At 38.9% G+C, this 21,932-nt stretch overlaps 1 protein-coding gene across 1 annotated transcript in view; it reads right to left on the reverse strand.

Annotated features, from left to right (window-relative positions):
* eys (eyes shut homolog) overlaps positions 1–21,932 on the reverse strand; it is a 209,067-nt gene that overhangs the window by 75,055 nt on the left and 112,080 nt on the right. The window contains exons 27-32 of the mRNA XM_058795808.1: positions 17,410–17,534; positions 14,612–14,736; positions 13,016–13,241; positions 3,960–4,144; positions 3,748–3,839; positions 252–402 (exon numbers count right to left, since the gene is read on the reverse strand). Coding sequence (XP_058651791.1) covers positions 252–402; positions 3,748–3,839; positions 3,960–4,144; positions 13,016–13,241; positions 14,612–14,736; positions 17,410–17,534 — 904 coding nt within the window. The remainder of the gene's footprint in view (positions 1–251; positions 403–3,747; positions 3,840–3,959; positions 4,145–13,015; positions 13,242–14,611; positions 14,737–17,409; positions 17,535–21,932) is intronic.

The following is a 21,932-nucleotide window of genomic DNA, read 5'->3' on the forward strand; positions in this document are numbered from 1 at the left end:
TTTTTTTATCGTATCACACACTACTGTTCAAAAGATTGGGGTCAAATTCTTAACATTTTTGAAGTCTCCTATGCTCATCAAAGTGGCATTTATTTAAAAAAAAAAAATTACTGTAAAAACTGTAATATTGTGAAAACTTACTGACCCCAAACTTCTGAATGGTAGTTTACGTTATATGGAAATCTTCTATCCTAACCTTTTATTCAGGATGTGACCTGTTAAAAATAACCTCACACATAATTAACTCTTACTTTATAAGGTGGAAACCGAAGAGGAAGCCCTCCTATGAAGAGACGGTCAGTTCTCTGTAAACTCACGGCTGGTGTGTAATTGCTCGGAATACTTCTGACAGTCTCAAAGCCTGTAATAGTGACTTCGGCTGCACACGGAGAAAGATATTGTCTGTGGAAAACAAAAACATGAAAACAAAGTGTGATATGCATGTGGACAAAATGTTCTCTGTCTTGTTATAAATCAACATTTCAGGTCCCCGTTTCCTGTGTATCTCTTCACCTAATGGCTGTAAATGCACTCAATTAATGATCTTTAGTATTAATACCACAGACATCTTTTAAGGCAATACAGTTTATGTTAATAAGACACATTTGCTATGCCTAAAGGAGAACACAATTACTTTAAAAGCTAAGCACTGCTAATGCCTGCTTTATCTGTTATTATTTTATGCTTTTTTAATATTCAGAACGAAAACAGGTTATGCTGAATGACTCCTAATGACTGTGTTGTTTCCATGGATACGTGAGATACAGGAAGGCATTGAGAAAGAAAAAGGGTCCACAGTGAATTCATTAGCCAGTACAGCATTTAAAATATCATGGTTATCATGGGTTTCAACTAGAACAGTCTCAGTGTGATTTAAGGCCATGCCATTTGTACAAATGGTTTAATCTTGTTTTAAATATCAGAATATCATAACATAACTCATCAGATACAGTTTAGAAACAACTGTAAACTGTTTTACTGCCAGTTAAAAGCTAATTAAAATTGCTACTGTTGTGACACAGTACATCATGACAGAAAAAAACCCACTAAACAAAACAAATGATTTGCTATGCTCAAGGGCGTCTTTCACCTGCGGCTAATTATTTCCCCTCTTCCTTTTAAAGACATCTTATGTGTCTCGGACAGACTGTTCCGGAGATGTACCCAAGCATTGGGAGATTTCCAAAGCTTATTCTGCCCTTCCAAACAACAGGGGAGGAAAGATAATTACCTCAGTGTGGATTCTGGGATAACTATGTGCAGCTGGAGGATTGGCCTACAGATGCTCAGCTCATAATGACAGTATCCCCCCAGCCTTGATATCCGTCTCCCCCTCTTCTGAGGTTCAGAGAAGCCAATCTTGACTGATTTGTTAAGCCTGTAATTCGCAGGCTGTGGAGTTTTTCTCTTGCTTTGCTCTGCACCTCAGGAGGAAAGACCACCAGGCCCTGGACGTCCTCCCTCAGGAGCAGCCGGAGAGACTGTTAATTTAGAAGAGCTCTGCCAGAGCAGCCTGGCATCACGCCAGAGAGCCACTGGTCCCATTGAGTCTCTGAACAGACAGTTCCCCAGCAGGACAAACAGAGAATGCTCCTTTTACTTAGAAATGCTTTAAAGGTGACAATAAAGCACAGCGCAGTCTTTTAAAGTGTTTCACGGTTTCACTCGGTCATGTGAGACATGAATCAGGCAGTGAAACTTAAAGGGGTTGCATTGTACAGTACCTTTTATTGAAAAAAAATAATTTTGTATTTTTCCCTGTGGTCCACTTACATCGTTTTGTGCACCAAAACTGGTGTTACTAAATTTCACATGACCATTTTCCACCCTCTCTGTGAACCTCAGAATTAAACAGGCTGCTTTTTTTGGGCTCCTGTGCCTTTAAGAATATGATATGCTGCAGTTGGGCACAATTCAGGATTTTTTGCAGCTCATGAGCTTGAATTTGAATCGAATTGGATGCTTATTTAGAATATGAATTGGAATGACAAAAACAGGAAACACTGAATTACAATTCAAATAAATTCACACAACAGAGAAATCTAATTAGTGCAACAAGTTTTGTAAACAAACTTGATTTAAACTAATGACTAATTAAGCCTATTTATTTCCTGATATGTAAAATATAATTGTCATCTCAACTTCATCACATCCAAAACAACAGTCAACAATTTTGATTTGTTACTCCTGTTCTATAAAAAAAGCAAATATTGTGGGTCAGCCCGTAATTCCTGTTATTAATATGCATGTTAACATCACTTTTTAGCCTTTTCTGTGCAAAGTTATATCCAATTTTCAATGTCAATGCAATGCCTAAAAACATTAAATGTCCAAATAAATGAAGAGAACAATTTACAGCATAAATAATACCATTTTTTATTTGAGTTTTAAAGCAAAGGACAAATAAGTTGCAAATAATTTTGTGGTTATCTTTTATCAATCAATAAATATCGATTACTAAACCAGGTATATACCTTTAAATACTAACAGTACGTATGGCAGTACACATTGTGCCTGGTTAGTGAATAAGACACAGGTTTTTGACCTGAAATTCAGTACAAAAGTGACAACTGTTTAGTGAATTCTCACCTATATGTTTTCATAGTACAACAAACTCCATTTCAAAAGATCAAGGAAATTCTGATTTGAATAATACGACCCCTTTTAAGAGATGGTCTTGGTCTTGATGGTCTCTCAGTCTTGTCCCCCCCATTCAGTCTTGTTTTGACAACTCTCTTTCAAACTAAGTCTTTTGCTAGTTGGCACAAAAGTAATGACTGATTTGTGCAGCTGGTGTATCTTGGAAGCCTTTCAAAATCTCTATGAAAAACAGACATAAACAGGCTGATGCACTCAAGATCGGGAGCTGGCTAAAGCGTTCGGATGTGAAGAGGCTGCATTGTCTCTCAGAGACACAGAATCTGATCAAATCTTTCAATGACTGTGTGACAGTGCATTTTATTTTCTGCTGAATCGCATGAAAAGAAACAAACCTAATGGACCTGTGTGAATTGTGCTTCTGAACATCAAAGACCTTTCAGCAATCATTCAGCTCTCAGTCGAAATACGCAGGCCTGACAAATCTGGGGTCATACTGCACCCATTTACAGACTTGAACAAATGGACAGAAATACTCCCCATCATGTAAATAATGAATAATATAATGTGTATATTACCTGTACCAAGGTCTCTGTTAGGATCTCAAAGCCAGTTGAGTTGTTCTGTTCTGTTATTGGAAACTTTTTCAGGGGAACACTTCAGTATAGAGACCAATTCTCACAATTAACTAGGTGCTTATTAGCATGCCTATTATTAACACACTGCATTGGCTGTTTATTAGTACTTATAAAACATATATTCTGCATAAGCATATTCTACATCCCTAATCCTCAATACCTAAACTTAACAACCACCTCACTAACTATTAATAAGCAGCAAATTAAGAGTTTATTGAGGCAAAAGTCATAGTTAATGGTTTGTTAATAACAAGAATTGGACCTTTTTTTTGTGGAATAAGTTAATCATGACTATCAAAAGAGTCTTTCTATACTCTAAATTAATTTCTGTGGTCTATTTCAACTTATGGATAAGCTACAAAAGGCTACCTTTACATTAACGACCAGTTTCACCATCTGTTTCATGTTCATTCACTATTTTCCATGTTCCTTATACAATTGGTAGACATCTGATTCATTTTAACCTCTATGATCTCAAACCATTTGGATAATGGAGGAGAAATTCTCTTACCTCAAAAGCACCACATGCTCATTTCCATCAGCAACCTGCTGTGCTATATAGATCCGCTGAACTCCCTCCTTTTGGTTGCACAAAAAGTCATACTGGAGTGTGTGGGAAAAATATGTATCAGTATTTTCCATCTAATTATTTCTCATGCATATTCTTTGATTTGTAAAGGTAATGAGAAAAAAACACAAATGTATATGCATTTGCAGTATTACCCAAAGCGATCCATTGGAAATGTAGAGTTTTATGAAGAAGATGCCTTTTTTGGCACTGACCGAATACAGCAGGGTTCCGTACATGGATTCAGTCAGGAATCTCACCGTGACATTGAACACACCATCGACTTCAATGCCTTCAAACTCCAAAAAGGATTTCCCAGAATATCTCCCAAAACTAATATCTGTAGGAGGGAAATGTAGGCAGTTAAACATAGTGCCACCATAACTTCACTCAACTTGAATAGTATAATGTCGACACTTTATACTATTCACTCCAGTTCTTATCTGGAACCAAAATTTGCATAGATATCAAAGGTTTTATTTCATTATGAGGGTTAGTAAACAAAAACATGTTTTTCATAATACAGTTGAATTAAATATATATTTTAAACAGGATTATTTCATTCTGGGTACAAGAAAATGTAGTCTTACAGTGAAACCAAATGAGAATGAACACCACAGATCCTTTGTTATCATGTCATTCCAAGTAAAAAGTGGGCAACACAACTTCATTAATATTCAGCACTGTATTGTGAAATAAGCAGCTGTATGAGAACAGCTAAGTCAATAAGAATGGAAAATTTGAATAAATTCTGAATAAAAATAATGAGTAAAATCTGAATCTGGATAAACTGGAAAAACAGAGAATATGAATCAAGTCTCAGATGGAATAGAAACTTTTATGACAGTTATTTATAATAATTATAGAATATTTTAACTTTTTACTGTGCAAAGTAACATATTTCATTCTGCCACTATCCTTTTTAATCAACTTCAGTGGATTTAACCAAAACTGAAGAAAGCACACAACTAACACATTATGAACACTAGAAACCATCAAAGAATTGATACGCTCCATATTAAATTCCCCACAGTGAGCCAATATTTCTAAATTAAGACTACATTGTTCTACCAATTGTGAATATTACAAGGTTACAAAGGATCACAGTGCTCTTAAAACTATGAATATGTTAATGCTAATTATGATAATGTTTAGCTCTGAGCAGAAAGAATAAGCATTACATATGGTTCAACACGGATTTAAAGCTAACATAAAACTAATATCACTTATATGTTTTGCAGTATGCAATAAGTATACTGAGCTCAGTTTATTGTATTTGCATGGGATACGGTTTCTAATGCAATCTTACCTGACCTTCCATTTCCAATGTGATTTATAATTTAAACAATAACAAACAATTTTTAATGTAGATAGGTACACAGCAATCAGTACACATTTAAATAGTCATATTGCAGTACATTCATACTGTATAAGTAACAAAAAATGTAATTTCAAATAGAGTATATGTCAAAGTTGTATCTTATGTAATCCGTGCAAACAGATTCTGGAATGTGCAAAATAATAAAAAGCAAAAAACACCATAACCATTAAAAAAACCAAAGGATGAACACACAAAAAGAAAACTAAATAAAAAAATAGAACCCACTAAAATGTAAAGTTTAACTGCATTGAAGTTTAAAGTCAAATGAAAGTGGTGCCACAGATGCAACTTGCACTTTTTCAACTGCTTTGAATTTACATTCAAAATCTTTCTGAAACTTTGGGAAACAGAAATTAAGTAGGCTATACATTATATGGATGATGTTATACTGATGAAAATTTTTTTAGAGTCTACAAAACTTGTCTACAAACAATCTAAAAAAGATTTTCCACATCTGATGAAAGAGTTGTTTGGGTGGAGGGAAATTGGTGCTATAAACTGCGCTTTCATTTGACTCACAGAAAAATCTGAAAGCTGGTAAAACAGGTGGCTGTAAGATCCCTGTCTTTCATTTTAAAGGTCTTTTATGATAATTGCGCATGGTACAGTAGCTCCTTTCTCTCGCAGGAGTGTGATCAAAGCTAAGAGTGACCCATTACCTGCCATGACTTAGTACATTTTAAAGGCAGTTTTTAGATCGGCTTTAATTGGGGAGAGACTGAAGACTAACTCCAGAGGAAGTCTATTCCAATTAGTGGTAGGAAAGGGCCGCTCGTTTAATGTTTTCTGCAGTCAGTGGATTCTGTGAAGCCACTGATGCTCACCTCAAAATGTCCTTACCACTGTATTGCATCTATCATGTTTAGACATGGCAGAAAATCTCTCATCTCATAATAAAATCTAAATGCATTATGTGTTTAACATTTCAAAGGATGCAAGCTAAAAAGCACAGGAACATGCCAGTTACCATTGATCATATTTTGTATCCCAAGAGCTGATAATGCTAAAAAAAAGCTTTTTTTCCTCCAACAAGCGCACGGTAAATGAGAACAGCTTGGTTGGAGAAGGTTTAAGAAGATCTCTCTACTGCATAAACCTCTTTCTGTCAGCTTGAGGAACCTCAGCCCTGTACCATGAGGGGTTTTTAGCACGAATGAACAGTAACCCACAAGATACTTGCAGTAGCACATGGTTCGCCAAGAAAGGCACATAAATTCCCCTCGCAAAGAGAGCGAGAGTGAGTGACTGTCTGAGAAAAATTATACCAGCTTATTACATGCCTCATTTTAAGCCATGATATCCTGCTCTCTGTCATCCGTATCAGTCGGCAATTATGGGACATTTTCAGAGACTTCCACCCTCTTTGAGATCATTTAGGGTACTGATGCAGACAAACTTAAAAGACCGGCTCTGACTTGAGCAATTTGGCCTAAGCATTAGCGTTGGTCTGGAGTTAATGCCCTTCAATCTCAAACAGTTCCTCGGAAAGGTCTCGCCTCAGGGTATTTTGCAATGAAACGCTCAATAATGTGGACCTGCCTGCGGTATTTCTCCCTACCCATGATTGACCCATGCCAGGCTACAAAACAGAGCGCGCATTTTGCAATTGCTGTCACGATTAATGGACCTACAGCAGATGAAGCCTTTATCAATATTTGCTTGACTTGAAATCTTTTTAATGCAGAAATCTTTTGATCTGCTGCTGAAGGTCTCTGGGGCACTTTGGCGAATTAAGTAGCTTGTAGAAAAATCCCCATGCGTCTGCTAAGTCCTGCACTCCATAATAGGACAAATATCTCAGAGTGAGGCCTGCGACCGAAAGAATGGAGACTTATCGGGAAACGAGAGGCTGTGATCTCCAATTAATGAGGATGAATGCGGAGCGACTTCGGAGCGTCTACCTTCTCCCTCCCTTGGTGTTCCAGGCAGGTTTACCAGCGTTGATGATGGAAAATTACCCCTCTGAGACTGAGCCATTCATTAATTTGAGATGCTTGTTTGGACTGATATAAGGTTTTCACGCAGTCCGTGATTGCTGCCGGGAGGCAAACACTCACCTCGTTAGCAGTTAACTCCAGATCCCTTTTTGAAATCTGCATTTTAGCCACTAACTTCTCCACGTGCTTGGCGCAGTCTGCTCTCGCTGGTTCTTTAACATTCAAATCTCTCAAAACTGGTCAATAGGGAAAGGTGATTGCGAGCTCATTTGGCGGTTATTATCGACAGAGGGAGCTATGAAAGACACACTACAGGAAATCTCAAACGTGAAATTCTTATTGGATAAAATAAGTCCGCAAACACTTTGAGGGTGTAGTTATTGCTCATGTTTCTGAAATGCTGACTCTGCTGGATCGCTGCCAGTTGTGCTGATGAACACTATTATGGGATGTATAAATATAGATCTCTGTAAAGGGAAGAACAAGAGAGAGCGTGTGAAAAAGATCAGTGTTTTCCTTACGGCCATTCAAAAATACTGCTATTTAATGAATGAATGGTAAGTTCATCCATTAAAACTTTAGAAGCAGGAAAAGTACTCATGAAAAATAAACAAATGCAAGACTAACTTTGCACTTATGCGCTATTTTATAATTTAATCGGCTGTTTCTTTTACACTTAACTTTAATTAGTATCCAAACATCATTAGAGACTTCTGCTACTGTACATTTTTGCAGTAAAAACACCTGTGCATAACAAATGACACCTCAAAATGTGAGGCCTTTTAATAAGTGCGATTTTCTATGCGATCATGATTGTTACCTGACAGACTATAAAACATGAAAAAATGACGTACTTAGACTTACATTGAAGCAAGGACCTAAACATAACCAATAGTAAGAAACCATCTAGCAAGCAACCACCCAGAAACCCCACACTACCTGGAAAAAAGGTACAAAACCTGTCACTAAGGCAGTACCCTTTTAAAAAGTATAATTTATGTTCTAATATGCACACTTTAGGTATGAATGTTCACACCTGGAGTGTACATACTAGTACCTAAGTGGTATATTTTTACTTTCACCTCAGTGACAGCTTTTGTACCTTTTTTCCTGAGCGTGTACCAATAAAACCCAACAATCTATAAAATGGGCAAAAAAGTACTTACAAGGATATCTGAATGTGCAAAAATCACTGATTATAATATGGCTTAATATGATAAAAGGTAATGCGTATAAGTGTAACTTCTAACTATTCTAAACTGATTTCTATAATTAAAATACTTAAACTGCTACAAAAATAAAACTGAATTTCACAATGAGATACTCTTGATAGATCAAGATTATAGTCATAATTTCTCGGTCATACACATATCTAACAATTATAAACATTTTATAAGCTCTGTGGCGCTGTAATTCACACAAAAACATACAACAAAAACATGCGTGCAAAAAGTGTAAAAAAAAGAAATTAAGACTGAGATTTATAGGCCTCATAATTCATGCTAATGAGATACAGATTGAGCAGATTGAAACGATGATGAATAATTCAATGCTAGTTATGCAAATAAATTAATGATCATTTTCCTTTATTGTCATCTGATTTATGCCCTGTCTGTGTTCCATGTTAGTCATCGGCCCATACATATACATGTGCAGGAATTCACAGAACCTCGTCAGACATGCGATGACAGATCATATGAAGCAGGCACATCTGAAGTTAATTTGATATACTGTAGGAACTTCACAGCATTCCTCTCAAATGTCACATTTGCAGTGAGAAGTTAAAGTGTGCCAACTAATTACATTTTTATATATATTTTTTTGCACTTTTTCAGTATTATTTATACAAACGTAATGACTATGAGTTCTTTCAAGTTCTTTTTTTTCTCTTCCAAATGTGATGGACACACAAATGAACTCCAAATTTTGTCACAGTTTCTTTGCTTTACCAAAGTGTTGCATCAACTGTTTGTCCAATCGTTGCATGTGAAGTTACACGTCCAAACCAGCATGACCCGCCTGCCACTGACTGATTTGAAGATATCAAAGAGGAACTCCTTTGTCTTTTGTTTCTAAAATATATTCCACACTGAGTACGCTGGGAATGCAGAGGAGGAGGAGAGGACAGCAGAAAGAGAGCAGAGGTATCATGCAAGTTCCGGGCTAATCTATTTATAGCTGCACCTAGGGCAAAAGATGTTTTTAGAGAGCGACCTAGATAGACATATTGATGAGACTTTGTTGGTCTATTTGAAAGTTACAGTATATGTTCTTTGTTGAATAATAATTTAAGATTGTAAAGACAAATCATTTTTAAGTTATTATATTCTGAGAACAATGTTTGAATGTGGGGGAATGAAATGTAAAAAACTGCAAAATAAAAATTGCATCAGGCTTTCAAGACTTTATCTGCTCATTAGTTACAGTCTAGTATCATGCTCTCACTTTTACTATAACCAATATTTTGAGTAATTGTAGAAGACCTCAACGTGCATTGGAAAGAAAAAGGATCAATACCAGGATTGTGTGTCATTTAGAACTGAATTGAGAATGCCTTTTAAATTCAAATTCAATTCCTGAGTTGAAAAATAATATGAAACAAGGCATGTGTAACGAAGCGGATCCAAGTGCAATGCTTTTATTAATAAACGTGGTCGAAATATAGGCAAGGGTCAAACAGTGGCAAACAGGTATATAATAGGCAAGGCAAAGAGTCATCCAAAACGGGCCTGGGTCGGTAGACAGCGAACAGTATCCAAAGGGGCTAGACAAGAGAGGTAAACCCAAAACGAAAGCAATAGTCCAGGCAGGGGAAAACACAATCTGAAACAGGCAAGGCAAGACTAGGAAAACTAACAGGGGCTCTGTAGAGTAGCTAAAGCTAGGGCAGCGATAAATGCATACAATACTCGGCCATGAGGGAGAGAAAGTCCATGGCTTAAGTATGGTGTGCAAATGGGAATCAGCTGTGTGTGATCAGTGCAATGAGCTGTGTGAGTGTTGTCAGTGCAATGAATGATGGGAACTGTAGTCCGGAGGTGACGTGCAACAGTTAGTGTAGTGCAAAAGTAACTGTGGTGAGTGAGTGACCTCTGGTGGTGAGTGAATGGAAGGTCACAGACCGGATTCGTGACAGCATGAAACATGGAATTGCATTTGGAATTGAATGCATACTGAATTAAAATTCAAATTAATATTGTCAAGCTATACTGTAAATATTTACTTGACATAAATAGACAGACAGACACCCATGAATTAAAAGAGAATCATTTCTTAAATTCTGAAGTTTGCCTAATTCTTAACGGATTAAGATGACAAGTACAGATGAAAAAAACCCCCAAAACAAAACAAAACAAAACAAAACAAAACATGGAGATTGATAAATGTGCATTTCTTTTATCTAGAATTCAACTGCATCGTATCAAGTCTGATTCACTGTTATGTGAAAACGATCCCAGTCAGCTGTCCATCAAAAAATGTGTGCAATCCAAAGACTAAATGGATTTTTGAGTCCAACTTGTGGTGATAGATCTATCCCGCCATTTTTGAGTTAAGACTACAGCAGCTTCCTTGAGTTTTATCTTCCATAAAAAATGGCCTCAATTCCACCCTGTCTGGACAATCGCAGAGCGATTACTCAGCCATAGTGTACCTCTCGGGCACTTGAAGAAAATTCCCATGGATGCCCAGGCAAACCTTTAAAGCTGTCTGTAGCATTTGCCTTCTGCATTGTAAATTCATTGATTTCTGTAAAGTGCATGTTTGGAAAATTAACTGCACTCTTCCCCAAGGGCATTGACTTACACACACTTTGTCTTTCTCAGTAGTGGCTGAAGAAATTAGTGCTGATGATATCTTAGAGCAAACATTCACGCTGTCATATCCAGACATATTTCTGCGCCCGCAAGAGATCCAAATGCATTTTCTCTGTTTACTACATTTTTCATTCTGCGGAGAGGTTTAATTCCATTGTGTTGTGCCCCCCAGGACCACCATAAAGTCTAGCTTAAATGTCAAAATCACTCTCAACATATGCCAGAAACACATTTACCTTTATTTTGGCCCTGTAACTGGCCTATTGATTTTTTGTGGTTCGCTTTGTGTAGTGGCAATCTTAGATACTGTTCTAGCAGCGTGGCTTTCAAAAGATCAACTGTTCAACAGAAACTCGCCTGTAACCGAGAGAATGACATCTCATTCTCACTCTTTTAACGCTGTGAAATGCTGTATTTAGACAAAAAATACTTAGAGAATGGCTACAGGCCAGCAGTTCATTTCAAATCAATTCAGAAAGAAAGTCATGCTTTAGGGAAATTTAAGCGCATTCATGGGTTTTCTTCTTCTAAAATAACTTGCTTAGACTTTGCTTCACCAAATTACCTTGAGTGATTTGACAAATTTAGCCTCCAGAATCCATTTATTAGTCCATTGTCAGGAAATTGGTCTAGGGTGGTTCAATTTCCTAAGTGATGTGGAAATTTAGTCCTCATGTTCCACACTGACATTTTGGCTCTCTACAGTTCATTCATTGCTACCAATTGGTGTTTTGTGTCATACTCAATAAACATCATAAACCATAGCGCATAGTTCCTAATTAGCTGTAATTTTTCCGGCGAAAACTAATTGAGTTTGTTCAAACTATTGCTTCTTCAGAGAACATTAGTGGAACAAATGTGGAAAAAGCTCTTATTATCAGACATACCACAGATGGTGAGTGTTTATCTTACTAACCTTTAGGGGCTCCCAGCTCATTTTGGAACAGAGCAAAGCAAAATGTAGGTTATTTGGGAAATGTTTTCGGAATACACATTTCAAGGACTTTTTGTCTGGCATTATGTTGCCTGTGGTAATGTATCTGTATGTTATTGTAGTCACTGATACCATAGGGGAGAGCAAAGACAATTGAAAATTCACAAATGAGAGTGATGACAATAACTTAGCACAAGCTCAGTAGGGCTCTCTCTCTCTCTAACTGAGAAAAAGCAGCGTGATCATCTTATTTTATGAGAAATTTTCCAAGAACTGAGAAATAAATACAAATAAAAGTTTCAAATACCTAAATATAATTTCATCAAAGCATCTAATTAAAGATAATTATAATGTAGGTTCTACTTTTGCTTTAAACACAAATTAGTTCTGACAGCTAAAATAATATCTGTACCATTTAAACGTGATAACTACTCAGTGATATTACTTATGAGACCAGGTTGACTTTATGATATTGTTGTTAAATATTATGAATTTAAATATAAAAAAATTAAAAGAACTTTGTGAAACATGGAATGTCCATTCAACTGAAGTTAAATCAATCAATTTAGTTACCATGATTCCTAAAAATATCTTCTTTTGTGTTACGCAGAAGTCAGCCAGCCATTCAGGTTGGGAACAACGTGAGGGTGAATAAATGAAAGAATTTTCATTTTTGGGTGAACTAATTGTGTTTGTTGTACATACAATATACATTTCTATATAAAAAATACACCATATTTTGCTGAATGATTGATAAGAGGTTCATAGATAATAATTATGATACATCTCTTAAGCAGTATCAATAATCTCTTAGGTTTCCAAAGACAAGAAGATAATAAAGCTGACCAATCTAAACAAATCACACAAGCTTATTGATTGTTTTCAATTGTTCATGATGTCTTTCATTTACCCAGTCCTTTTGTCAATAATATTAAAAAAGCCAGTACTGTGGAAGTCATAACTCATATATGTTAAAATGCAAAAACAATTTGCTTCCTTGCAAGGAATCGACTGTGATTCAAAGACATTTCAGACTCAAAACCAAAAATTATTTATGTAACACTTAGGATTTTATGAGGCTGCCAAAAACATTCAAAGGTATCACAAAACTACAAAATATTGCATATGTGGTTTTAGTACCAACCTGTCGGCAGCTCAGTGTTTTGCAAGTTCTCCACAGGTGCTAAAGTGGGTTGTAACTCTGGGTTGGGGTTGATGGTTCTCCACGATACGACTGAGATGGGAGGAACAGAGGATGTGTCGGTCTTCACAGGGACACAGTTGACATTGTTGATACTGTCCTTACAGGAAAACCCATTAGGGCATGATTGGATCAAGCAGTCATTGTAATTATATTCACAGTTTTCCCCCTGAAACACAAAATAAAGACTTTTCTCTCATCACAAATATTTTCTCTAAGTGTTTTTGAAATGCCTGCTGGGATATGGTTTGATGCCACACTCAACCATATTGTCAGTACAATAATAAGGCAGTCAGGGTTTCTGAAAAAATTGAGCTAGTATATGGCATTATGGTGAGGAAGTACAATGTTTGATGCAATATGCTGAAATAAGTGCAGTGTACACAACTAAAGGCTGGGGGCATTAGAATTCAAGCATGGTGCAAAACTCACATTGGGACGAATATGAGTATAAATTACAGTAAGCCCAGCAGGAGCAACTACGCTTTCAGCTGTACCGTCATCTATATACAGTATGTACTAGTGGCAATTGCTTTGAGACTTCATGAGCAATGACATATTTTTCCTATATGAAATTTTTGGAGATTTTGATCTGATATGGAATTTTGATTAAATTCCATAATTTTTTCATTTTAGAAATCATTTATATCTTTCCACAACACGTCCAGTAAAGTCTTTTGAAATACTACTTTTCAGTATCATCCTGTAACAGTTGTCTCACCTAAATGTTATGGTATCATCCCATTTTAACATCAAGCACGTAACACTCAGAATGTACCAAACTATTGATCTGGCCACTCCTAATGTTCCTGCTATATCTCTAATTGTTCTGTTTTGTTTTTTGAAGCCTAACAATTGTTTCCCTTGTATGGAGAGATCCTTTGACCGTATGATGTGGGATCACAGCAACAGCCTCCAAATGTAAATGGCACACTTAGAATCAACTCCAGACCTTTTAGATTAGCCCATGTCTGTCCATGAAACAGCTTTTGAGTCAATTTATCCAATTATTTATCGTCCCTTGAAAATGGGGGGAGGGACATATTAAAGAGCTGTAATTCCTTAATCTTCCAATTTTGATGAAAATGTGTACACACACATACATACACCTTGTATATAATATATATATATTGTAGTACTATACCTGCACTTCCATTTTAAGATTAGAGTAGTTAGATTAGCATTTATATAATATTGCTTATTGCTCATCTTTTTGTTTAGTGGCACTTCGACAAGCAACAGAAACAAAAATAGGTAAATGGCATGCACATTCTGCCATTGATAAATGACATCTGTGATCCCCGCACTTGAAAAGCACCACTGGCATGTTGAATACTAAAGAACTCTGCTGCCTACCGTCCTGAGGACGTCAAGGATATTTAAAGGCCATCGCAATATTGGAATGGAAACAAACGGATGGCGAATACTTGACAGGAGAAAGACAAACAGGATTGCGTCTCTCTCAAAATCACCTCAGGGGAAGATGAAGAGCTCAGGGAGGAGGAGGAAGGGGGGAGAGGGGGACTCAGTGCGACTTACCACAAATCCGGGCCGACAGAAGCAGGTGTAGCCATGGCCAGGCTCATTCTGGATGCACATTCCCTGGTTGCACGGTTGCGGCAAGCACTCATTAATGTCATCTTCACAGTGAAGGCCTGTCCAACCTGCCAGGAACAAAAACCCAGAGTGCCACAGTGAGCCCACCCAGCAACCAACAACCCCCACCTCTCCCTACCAGTCTCATACGTTTTCTGCACCATCTCCATTCCTGCTTCGTTTTCACATTCTGAAAGCATCCACACATGCACACATACGGACTGAATACATTTTAATACTCTATGAGGCTTGTGTCTGTTTCAGTAGCCTGCAAGAGCAAATTACTCCCCGGAGGAACCTAAGAGATTTTTGCATGGGGGAATCAAGATGCATGAAGCAGAGAGTTTTCATAAACCTTTATCTCTCTTGTGTTCTTCAGACATAAGACTATCAGGAAGGTTAAAAAAAAAAACACTGACAGAAGATACTGCTGAAAAAGTTAACGAAAGTTTTTTTTCATTTCCCTGCAATAACAAACACTACATGAAAAAGGTGCATCATGGTAATAAAGCAATTTTAATTAAACCATACTGTTAATAAAACTACGAGTAGAAATTGAAAAAAAAAAAGGAAAATACACTATCATTAAAAAATCTGGGTCAACAAAAATTTCCTTCCCCCCCCTCCCTGTCAGGCGTGTTGTGTTTTGTCTTGTGTTTCCCTCCCTCTTGTGCCCATATTTGGAGTTTCCTGTTTCCTGTTCTCGTTAGTTTCATTATTGGTTCATTTGTGTCCAGATGTGTTTGGTTATTATCATTTTTAGTTTGATTATTTAAGCCTTGTGTGTCTCTGAGTCTAATGTCCGGTATTGTACATCAATGAGTGCTACGTGTGTTCCTGCCTGTCTTGTATCCCTGTGTAAGAAGATTAAAGTCTGTTTATCGCAATTCTCCTGCGTGCTCCACGTTCCTTGCTCCTTGTTCCAGCACAGTAGCATAACCGTGACAGAATACCGGACCCAAACCAAAACCGAAAGTGAGCGGTGCCTTTTCCCTGTATTTGTTTTCTGTTTTCCCTGTTTTTCCTCCCGTGGCATGGAAACCGCCGCATGATTCGCCGCCCTAGCCTGTCGAGATCTCCCCCTCCCAGTCAAGTCTGTCAGCTGTTCGTCAGTCATGTCCGTTGGCCTCTCGTCAGTCAAGCACCCCGCTGTTTGCGGTGAAGTCAAGCCTGCCGCCGTTCACGGCTCACTCAAGCCTGCCAGCCGATCCGAAGTCAAGTTCTCTGGCTGCAGCCCCTGTTCCTGTGGATAACCATGAGAGGGCTCCTATTCCTGATTTTAGCCCACGTAGGGCTCCTGATCCCGAGTTAAGCCCAAAGAGGGCTCCTGATTACTCGTTTTGCCCAGGGAGTGCTCCAGTCCCTGAGTTCCCCAAGGATTTTTTTGGGGGGGTGGGGGTGGGTAATAGGGCTCCGGCTGTAGTGGCCGGGCCAAGGGACGAGGCCAAGGCCACGGAGGCCATCCAGCCGTGGCCTCCTGAGCTCCCTGCACCACCATGGCCTCCTGAACTGCCTGATCCGCCATGGGTTCCGGAACGGACGGGTCTGCCGTCCTGTGTCTGTCTTGAGGGGCCTCCAGAGCACTCCCAAATTAATCTCTTATACTCACCAAAATTTATTTGACCAAAAAAGAGCATCATGGTAATAAAGAAATTTCAATGAAACCATACTATTAATAAAACTATGAGTAGAAATTTGAAAAAAAAGGAAAATACACTATCATTAAATCTGGGTCAACAAAATTGTCCTTTTTTACCCCCTCCCAAATTAATCTCTAATACTCACCAAAATTTATTTGACCCAAAAAATAAATAAAATAAATCAAAAAAGTAATATTGTAAAAGTGAAATATTATTACAATTTACACTAACTTTTTTCCAATTTATTTTAATATTTTAAAATGTAATTCATTCCTGTGATGGCAAAACTGAATTTTCAGTATCATTACTCCAGTCACATAATCCTTCAAATATCATTCTAATATGTTGTATTGGTGTTCAAGAAACAGTTCTTCTTATCAACGTTGAAAACAGTTGTGCTGCTTAATATTTTTGTGAAAATTGTGATACATATTTTCAGGATTTGATGATCAGAAAATATTTGAAATTGCAACTGTAAATTTTGTGATCAATTTAAGATGCCCTTGATAAATAAAAGTTTTAATTTCTTAAAAATGAATGAATATATGAATGAATGAATGAATGAATGAATAAATTGTACCAATCCCAAAAATTTGAATTTTTTTCCAGATAATCCACTCATAATCAAAATAACATGAATGCACAAGTTAAATGCTAGTCAGAATGTGCACATAATGTAAAGCATTTAACAAAATAACAAATAACTAAGGGTGATGTTGTTTAATATTTGCTTGAAATAATCGTTTTCAAGTATATTTCCCAAACACTTTCCATCTGCCATTGGTCAGGACAAACAGACAGTTCCACTCCCTGTTCCAAACTCACACCATTGGCTGAGTCGGGTTGGTCAGGTTACACAAACAAACAGAGAATTGTTTTGATTGCAAGCAATATTTGCATATTAAGCTTGGAAAGAACATGGCGAAAATACACATCATCAAGATGTTATTTACCATGTCATTAACCCTGTCTATAATGCACAAGCCAAATACAGTACATACAGTATAAAGCAAATAAGAGGTAAACCACTTTCTTTATACCTTTACTGTATATACTGTTTTGCATTATATTATGTATTTTCTATAACATTAAAAGCCTCACCTGGTCGACAGTGACATTGGTAGCCATTGATGAGGTCTTGGCAGATGGCCCCGTGAAAGCAGGGCTCAGAGCAGCATTCATTCATCTCTACCTCACAGAAATCTCCCACAAAACCTGGCAGGCAGCTGAATGAAAACATTCCTCTTTTAAACATGGCACAGAGAATCAGATGTTTTTATTCTCTAAAAAACATGTCTCTTTAAAAGGTTGAACAGAATGCTACGACTTTCTGAGACACAGCCTTGAGCCCATCAAAAAAGCAAATATTCAAAAGGAAAAATATAATTAATGACAGACATATGGTCAGCTTAGCTTGTGAAAGCGCTGCCACACAGATGGTGAGCAAACTGAGAAGCGTCTCATTAACAGAGTTTGTTGGCATATAGCAAAATTTCTACATTTTTTAAGAATGGTTCAATTATCTGCACCTTTAAAACTCAAGTTCTGGGAAATGAGTTGACATACTGTATGGTGATTGTATGTGCATTCAGTGCATTTTGTAGTCATGGTGATAACACTACAAAGACTGATGATTATGAATAGATATTTTGGTATACTACAACGCTTTGAGCAGTTCACATTTAAAAGTGCTTAAAGGCACATTGTAAAGGGTAGAAAGGACAACTGTAGCTTAAACATTTTTAAAAAATGCTTCTGCATGAATTATAAATCAATCATGAAAAGGTATAAGGCAAAACAAACATAACATCTGTAAGAATGTCAATAAATATCAGGTCAAGATGAATGATACTGACAGATATTCCTTCCAAAGTGTCCAGAGGCATTCTGAAGAAACACTTCCTAAAATAGCTTCTGTAATAGTCTAGTGTGTAAATAAATAAATAAATGCATGAATACAAACATACCCCTGAATTTGTGAACAAAGATCTTACGTGAAACTATGGAAAGATATACAGCCAAAACAAAATTTTGTTGGTCTTCTGTATTATTTACTATATTTATCATTATTTAAAAATAACTAAATAAATAAATATTATTTCATATATATAGCCTACTATTTTACTTTACACAATACGTATGTAAACATGGCCAAAGTATACTAATTTTCAGAAAAATGTATATATCATTTCTTTCCCTATTCACTTATTACTGTGCGTCTCCCTAAAATGCCTGATAAGCATGAAGTCCTGGTGCTTATATATACAGGTGCATCTCAATAAATTAGAATGTCATGGAAAAGTTCATTTATTTCAGTAATTCGACTCAAATTGTGAAAATCGTGTATTAAATAAATTCAGTTCACACAGACTGAAGTAGTTTAAGTCTTTGGTTCTTTTAATTGTGATGATTTTGGCTCACATTTAACAAAAACCCACTAAATCTCAACAAATTAGAATACTTCATAAGATCAATAAAAAAAAAAAACATTTTTGAAAGTATGTTTATTTACTGTATATGTACTCAATACTTGATAGGGGCTCCTTTTGCTTTAATTACTGCCTCAATTCGGCGTGGCGTGGAGGTTATCAGTTTGCGGCACTGCTGAGATTCTCTATGGGGTTCAGGTCTGGTGAGTTTGCTGGCCAGTCAAGCACACCAACACCATGGTCATTTAACCAACTTTTGGTGCTTTTGGCAGAGTCGGCAGGTGCCAAATCCTGCTGGAAAATGAAATCAGCATCTTTAAAAAGATGGTCAGCAGAAGGAAGCATGAAGTGCTCCAAATTTTCTTGGTAAACGGGTGCAGTGACTTTGGTTTTCAAAAAACACAATGGACCAACACCAGCAGATCACATTGCACCCCAAATCATCACAGACTGTGGAAACTTAACACTGGACTTCAAGCAACTTGGGCTATGAGCTTCTCCACCCTTCCTCCAGACTCCAGGACCTTGGTTTCCAAATGAAATACAAAACTTGCTCTCATCTGAAAAGAGGACTTTGGACCACTGGGCAACAGTCCAGTTCTTCTTCTCCTTAGCCCAGGTAAGATGCCTCTGACGTTGTCTGTGGTTTAGGAGTGGCTTAACAAGAGGAATACGACAACTGTAGCCAAATTCCTTGACACGTCTGTGTGTGGTGGCTCTTGATGCCTTGACCCCAGCCTCAGTCCATTCCTTGTGAAGTTCACCCAAATTCTTGAATCAATTTTGCTTGACAATCCTCATAAGGCTGCGGTTCTCTCGGTTGGTTGTGCATCTTTTTCTTCCACACACTTGCTCAGGAAACCTTTGCAGGTGTTTTGAGTTGATTAGCTGAGTGGCATGTCACCATATTCTAATTTGTTGAGATTGTGTTTTTGTTAAATGTGAGCCAAAATCACCACAATTAAAAGAACCAAAGACTTAAACTACTTCAGTCTGTGTGCATTGAATTTATTTAATACACAAGTTTCACAATTTGAGTTGAATTACTGAAATAAATCAACTTTTCCACAGCATTCTAATTTATCGAGATGCACCTGTACTGTATATATATATTGTGACGGGAGGAGCCAACGACAGACACAGTGGGTGTGGCGTCAGGCCTCGGAGAGGCTTTTTATTAACAAAATAAAGTGTCCAGGGAAAGAAGTGTCCAAAATAAACAGGGGGTCTGGTGTCCTCGTCGTGCTGCGGGGCTCGTGAAGGAGGGCAGTGTTCCAGGAGGAAGGGTCCAGGAAGGGCGGAGTCCGGCGGCCGCACGCGCCCCACTCGGGTCCGGGCGCGAGGGCGGCGGCTTCATCACAGCGGCGGCTCTTACACGCCGTCCACGGCCTTTGGTAGGACTTGTACGGCCCGACATCCTGGTCCGACGGCCGTAATACGGGTGCGGCTTTCGTCCGGACCGCGGGTTCGGCAGCTCACGTCTTCGGTGGCGCGATGTCCCCACGCACCCTTCCTGGACCCACGAGGACACCAGCGCATGCACGGGGAAGAGACCGGTCTCCCGAGGAGGCGCGCTGGGCATTTAACAGCGGCGGTGATGAGGCTTCATTCAGTCCAGCTGTGCCTCATCACACGCCGCCAGCCCGCGTTGATCCCACGCCTCCTCTCATCCACCCACTCCAGTCGGGAGCCTGGTGAAGGCGGCGAATAAGGGACGGGTGGTGATGATAATGAGGGGAGGGCCACTGATCCGTCACATTCCCCCAAGCGACATCCCGTCATCGGTCGCCGCCCACGCAGGAGTGCTACCTTCCTCAACCAGGCTCCATACGGTCGGAGTGGGCGGGCAGGGATTCCTCTCGGGCGATCCTCCTCTCGCACCGCGCGGAACAGGGACAGAGAAACCGGTATTAGTCGACAGCCTCAACCAACCACAGGGTAAGATGACAAGTGGGAAACGCCACTTACCCCTTTGGTGGTTGGGAGGCCGCCTCCGTCGTTTCTCCGTCCCACGCGCTTCTCCACGAACTTCTGCGGGCGAGAGGGATGACGCCTTCAGGTGTTGCCCAACTGCGCTGTCTAGGCTCCGCCTTGCCCGCATTCTCCACCACTGTGACGGGAGGAGCCAACGACAGACACAGTGGGTGTGGCGTCAGGCCTCGGAGAGGCTTTTATTAACAAAATAACGTGTCCAGGGAAAGAAGTGTCCAAAATAAACAGGGGTCTGGTGTCCTCGCCGTGCTGCGGGGCTCGTGAAGGAGGGCAGTGTTCCAGGAGGAAGGGTCCAGGAAGGGCGGAGTCCGCGGCCGCACGCGCTCCCACTCGGGTCCGGGCGCGAGGGCGGCGGCTTCATCACAGCGGCGGCTCTTACACGCCGTCCACGGCCTTTGGTAGGACTTATGCGGCCCGACATCCTGGTCCGACGGCCGTAATACGGGTGCGGCTTTCGTCCGGACCGCGGGTTCGCAGCTCACGTCTTCGGTGGCGCGATGTCCTCACGCACCCTTCCTGGACCCACGAGGACACCAGCGTGCATGCACGGGGAAGAGACCGGTCTCCCGAGGAGGCGCGCTGGGCATTTAACAGCGGCGGTGATGAGGCTTCATTCAGTCCAGCTGTGCCTCATCACACGCCGCCAGCCGCGTTGATCCCACGCCTCCTCTCATCCACCCACTCCAGTCGGGAGCCTGGTGAAGGGCGGCGAATAAGGGACGGGTGGTGATGATAATGAGGGGAGGGCCACTGATCCGTCACAATATATATATATATATATATATATATATATATATATATATATATACAGCTGCATCTCAAAAATTAGAATATTGTGAAAATACAATATTCTGAAAAAAAAGTGAAACTTTCATTTATTATAGATTCATTACATATAAAGTCAAACATTTCAAAAGTTTTTTGTTTTAATTTTGATGATTAGAGCTTACAGCTCATGAAAGTCAAAAATCTAGTATCTCAAAATATTAGAATATTTCCTAAGATCAATCAAAAAAAAAAAAAAAGATTTGCAAAACAGAAAATTTCAAGTTCTTTAAAATATGTTCATTTATGCACTCAATACTTGGTCGGGGCTCCTTTAGCACAAATGACAGCATCAGTGAGGTGTAGCATGGAAGCGATCAGCCTGTGGCACTGCTGAGGCACTATTGAGCCTTCAGCTCGTCTGTATTGTTGGATCGA

This window comes from Onychostoma macrolepis, chromosome 13 (assembly GCF_012432095.1).
Source record: "Onychostoma macrolepis isolate SWU-2019 chromosome 13, ASM1243209v1, whole genome shotgun sequence".
Lineage (NCBI taxonomy): Eukaryota > Metazoa > Chordata > Actinopteri > Cypriniformes > Cyprinidae > Onychostoma > Onychostoma macrolepis.